The sequence below is a fragment of the Frankliniella occidentalis genome, unplaced genomic scaffold (genome assembly GCF_000697945.3).
Source record: "Frankliniella occidentalis isolate FOCC.00 unplaced genomic scaffold, Focc_3.1 Scaffold14, whole genome shotgun sequence".
NCBI classification, from domain to species: domain Eukaryota; kingdom Metazoa; phylum Arthropoda; class Insecta; order Thysanoptera; family Thripidae; genus Frankliniella; species Frankliniella occidentalis.
Genome location: NW_026267144.1, coordinates 1,983,405 through 1,988,277, shown reverse-complemented (window position 1 = coordinate 1,988,277; position 4,873 = coordinate 1,983,405). Strand labels below are relative to the sequence as shown.

General features: G+C 39.1%; 1 protein-coding gene across 1 annotated transcript; it reads left to right on the top strand.

Annotated features, from left to right (window-relative positions):
- Positions 1–813: 813 nt before the first annotated feature.
- LOC113203592 (exosome component 10) lies at positions 814–4,873 on the top strand. Its single transcript, XM_052263825.1, has 14 exons — positions 814–997; positions 1,130–1,263; positions 1,376–1,801; positions 1,941–2,127; positions 2,222–2,365; positions 2,460–2,650; positions 2,731–3,036; positions 3,126–3,288; positions 3,362–3,503; positions 3,575–3,720; positions 3,805–4,026; positions 4,118–4,222; positions 4,318–4,608; positions 4,687–4,873. The coding sequence occupies exons 1-14, from the start codon at positions 899–901 to the stop codon at positions 4,807–4,809; spliced, it is 2,679 nt and encodes an 892-aa protein (XP_052119785.1). The 5' UTR covers positions 814–898; the 3' UTR covers positions 4,810–4,873.

The window sequence follows — 4,873 nt, the reverse complement described above, 5'->3', positions numbered from 1 at the left end:
CCCCCACCCCCTACGACTAACCCTTTTCCCTCGAGAGCCCCATCACAACGATCAACAAGCTCTACGCAGTCTGCTCTCAGTCGGACCGCTGAAATCGGTTCGAATGAGAAGGCTTGTACTCCATTGGGTCCTTGGCGATCCTCTCCCCTGTTTCGTCCTCTCTTCGCAGGTCCGGCTGACAGGAGAGCGATGCACCGTGGGTTGCCTAAACACAGGTGTGGAGAGTAGGGGGGGTGGCATAAATTGCCTGCCTTTCAGGCTGCTCACGAGAGATTACGGAGAGGGGTGGGTTGGTGACTTTCCCCTCCTCCTCCATACCGCGCCTGACTCCTCGCAGGGATTGTGATGAGTTCAAATATAAACGCGCGTTTTCTTTCCTTTTTTTCCTAATGAGCCATTCAGATTAGTAGTTGAATACGGACCAGCGACGCCGACAGGATTCTATGAGTGCCAGTCTGCAGAAGTCATTTCAGCTCCGTTCGCCAGACAACCCGAGCAACCCGTGTTCACCTTAGCCGCTCTCGTTTCAAAAGACCGCTCTTCCGCCTCTGTCGTTTCCGATGTGGACCATAGGTGTCGCCACCGTACAGACCCCTTTATTTCGTGGGGGCTTAGGCATCCGACAAAATTATATTCCATGTTTAACACGGAACGATTTTGGTGTGTTGGCAGGAGTTTACGGTTAAATTCGTTTTATTGCAAAAGCATACTGACTTTATCAAGTCATTCTTTGCCGCAGAGAATTGTTTTCTGAGCCGCCGGTGACGGCTTCTGAGTTTTCATGTTGGTACCACTGTTTTAATTTTTGTCGGCTGCCGTGGTTTGTGTATGTGTATTTTCTGGTCTGTTCACGTTCAATCTTGCTTGTTTTCCCGTGCAGTGGATTGCACGCCGGAAAATGTCTGACAACAGAAACACCGCAAGTGAACCAAGCGATAATGCCAGTGAAAACTCTGAGGTGTACCCTGGCTTTAAAACCATGAAAGAATTTACACAGGTAAGAATGCCCGACGAAACACCCGCAGCCTTTGGTCACCAGTCGACCACACTTTGTATATAGGTTAACTTCTTATCTCTTAGCACGTTATATTTTCTTCATGCTGAATACTTCTTTTTTTCACAATTATAGAATGGACTGAAAATACTCATGGAGAAAATAAGAGAATCAAACAGTTTACCTATAGGTCAAAGATGGGATTTTTATACAAGTTTCCCCTCTTTTAAAACTGTTATGGACTCCGAAGGGAAGAGAATTCTTCACTTGTAAGTAACGTTTTGATATGGTAACCCCACGTATTTCACGTTTTTCAAAATTTAATTAGCCATGTTTGAATATCCTTTAATATTTTTTAATATTTTTATCTTTGAATTTCAGGATGAATATGATATTACGCCACCAGAATATTCAAGGAAGCATTCTCCGCAGAGATATTGAAGAGAAATTTGAATTGCTAGTTGATGCAAATGACCAAATTTTTGAACGAGTAGGAAATACTTTAGACGAAATTTTAGGCATCAGGAAAAACCCAGAGCCAGTTTTAGTGGAAGCATCTGGGAAAACAAGGGCTGTCAGCGGAAGCTGGAACAAGGGGTCTCTTAACAAGGTAGATTCTAACGTGCCTGCCCAATTCCAACCACAATCAGTGCGTCTTCTCACTGCTAAAAATATTGAAAGGCCACAAGCAAAGTTCCGAGATAAAATTGACAATAGTAATACTCCTTGGGACCCTCGGATAAAGGAGAAACCAAATGCTCTCAAACCTTTAGCCATTCTGGTGGAGACTAGTGAAGACGGGGAGTGGTATGTGAAGTTTTATTTTACAATTGAACTATACTTTCTACTAAATTGGATAAAATTGTTTTCTTTTTACAGGTCATAGCTGGCACATTACCTTTTTTCTTGAATTGTTAACTCAAATGTACGCCTTGTCTTATTTCAGCTTCAGCCATCCTTATGAATTTGAGCTTGACCGTTTCACGCCACCAGATGATCAATTGAAAGTATTGAAACCTACTCCTGTGAAACCTATGGCTGACACCCCTCTTGTAATGGTAGAGAGGCAGGAACAAATTGCACCTCTTTTGGATGATCTCTTAAAGTGTAAAACATTTGCTGTTGATTTAGAAGTAAGCACAATTTTTAAATCTTCATGTTTTTAAAACTTATGCTCACATTAACACTAACATTTGTAGAATTAACATGACTATTTTTCTTTCACAGCACCATTCATATCGCAGCTTTCAAGGATTTACTTGTCTGATGCAAATATCAACTGGAGGAAAGGATTATCTTATAGACACACTTTCCCTACGTTCAGATCTGCATGTATTGAATGAAGCATTTACTAACCCTAAAATTTTGAAGGTAGACATTTGTTTTCTCCCTACTTTATGAATGACAGTATATACCTAATGGTGTAAAAGTTAAGGTAAATATTTTTAATTATTTTTATTTGTAGGTATTTCATGGAGCTGAGAAAGACATCCAATGGCTTCAAGGAGACTTGAGCCTCTATGTTGTTAATATGTTTGACACTTATCAAGCAGCTAAAGCTTTAAATTTTGCTGGGCTATCTCTTGCTTTCCTTATGAAACATTTTTGTGATGTTAATGCTGACAAGCACTTCCAACTTGCAGATTGGCGGATTAGGTATTGATCAATTGCTGTTCTATGTGCTCTATTGCGACATTCTCCAACATTGCACTGATATTTGTATTATGACATTTTAGACCTCTCCCCGATGAACTGAAAATGTACGCAAGGGCTGACACTCATTATTTGATATACATTTATGAATGTATGCGAAATGCTCTGATTCAAGCTGCTAATGGTCAGACTAACTTGCTCCTAGCTGTTTATCAACGGAGCACAGAAGTTTGCAAAAGGCGATTTCAAAAATTCATACTTCAAGATGATTCACATATGGAGCTGTATCGCAAAAGCAAGAAGATGTTTAACAACAGACAAATGTATGGTCTTCAACATCTGTTTCAATGGAGAGATAGGGTGGCACGTGAGGAAGATGAGAGTACAGGGTCTGTGTCTTTAGTACGCTTTAAATTGCTGACTCATAGGGTTTGCTTCAGTAAATTGCTAATGCTTATTTTCTTGTGCTTGTTCTTAGGTATGTTTTGCCTAATCACATGTTACTGCATATGTGTGAGCTACTTCCAAGGGAAATTCAAGGTATCCTATCTTGCTGCAATCCAATTCCTCCACTAGTTCGTCAACACCTTGTGGAAATGCATCAAATTATTCTACGAGCACGTGACCAGCCACTAGTTAAGGTAATTATCTATTATCAATAAATCTGTAACAAAACCACCACCTTCATAATTTCAATTTTTAATGATTTATTAGCCAGTTGTTGAGGAAGAGTTGCGCCAAAGGCCAGTTGCTGAAACATGGGCAAAATTAAATTTAGAAAATCCATTGCATTGTCCACATGACATGTCGTTTCAAGTGGATTTCCGAGATGATCTTCCTACTTTACTGAAACCCTGTAAGTTACTGTGTAGTTTAAAATGTGTATTTGTAGGATGCCCTTTTATAAATCTGTACTTTCTTTTATAGTAGAAAATGGTGATGTTGAGATGTCTAACCAAAGTTTGTGGATCCGTGCCTCACTTCCTCATTCACTGGCCACAAATTTGGCTCAAAGTGCCTTAGAGAATCATAAACCAAAATTAGAGTTGGGGCAATCTCATCTACCTGAAGATGTAAGAATACATACTCATATTTTTTCGTGTAATGTTTAAATTACTTTCTTGCAGTTTTAAGTCCATGTCAACTTTCTCTAATAGGGCCCTGAGCAAGGATCGGATCTGAAACCGGAGTTAAAAGATCTTATTGCTAAAGTAAACTTCCTAAGTCCCTTTGAATGTTATAAAAAGGTACGTCCATACTTAGACCATTTAGATCAAGAAAAGTTAAGAAAGCATCAAGAAAAAGAGCTGCAAAAAGAGGCTACTAAACAAGTTACAGATGTTTCTGATGACTTAACATTTGAGCAAAGAATAAGCAGAGTAAGTCCGCGGCACTGACATTCTTACTTCTTAATATATTCCTATTGGTTATTATTTATCATATACATATTTTTATTTCACTTGTGATCAGATGCAAGCAGACATAAGGCGAATGACAAATGATAGCCAGAATGGTGGACCATCCACTGCAGGTGACTCAGCTGGAAGGCCAGAAGAAATATCCCTCTCCTCCCAGGTGTGCTTTTATCAACATTCAGTTTTGTTGTTGCTTTTTTTTTTTTTTTTTCAAACAATATCAGCTTTTTAAATTAAAACCCTTTATGTAAACAGGCTAAAGGTGTGAAGAGAAAATCATCTCAGATAAAAGGTAAATCATTAGAAGATCAAGAAGATGAGGAACCTCAACAGAAACAAAAGAGAACTGATACAAAATCACCCAAAAATTCTAAAAGTGGACCAGAAGCTAAGCAAACAGTTCCTCCTTCCAACAAAACGCCCAACAGAAACTCCAGTGGGCCACCCCAATTTGAACCATATGATTATCAGCAGGCTAATTACAGTCGATTCCAGAGTGGAGATCAAAGGCGACAAAACCAGGATGTTCGTTCAAACTTTGCAAAGGTAAGAGCTTTTTCTGTCATAAATTTGTAGTTTTTAAAATTATTCTTTAAAGAGAATCATTTTAATTTGTTTTCACAGAAACAAAAGAAGAATAAGAACTTTAAAGACAGTGCTTCAAAAGCAACCAGAGGAATAGAAGGTAGAGGTGATAAACCATCAAGGGGGGGCCGAGGTCGGGGGCGTGGTCGTGGCAGATTTTAGGACAGTTTTTCTGATTATTTTTTTTTAAGTTTATAACATCTTCTAATATCTGTATCTTAGCAGA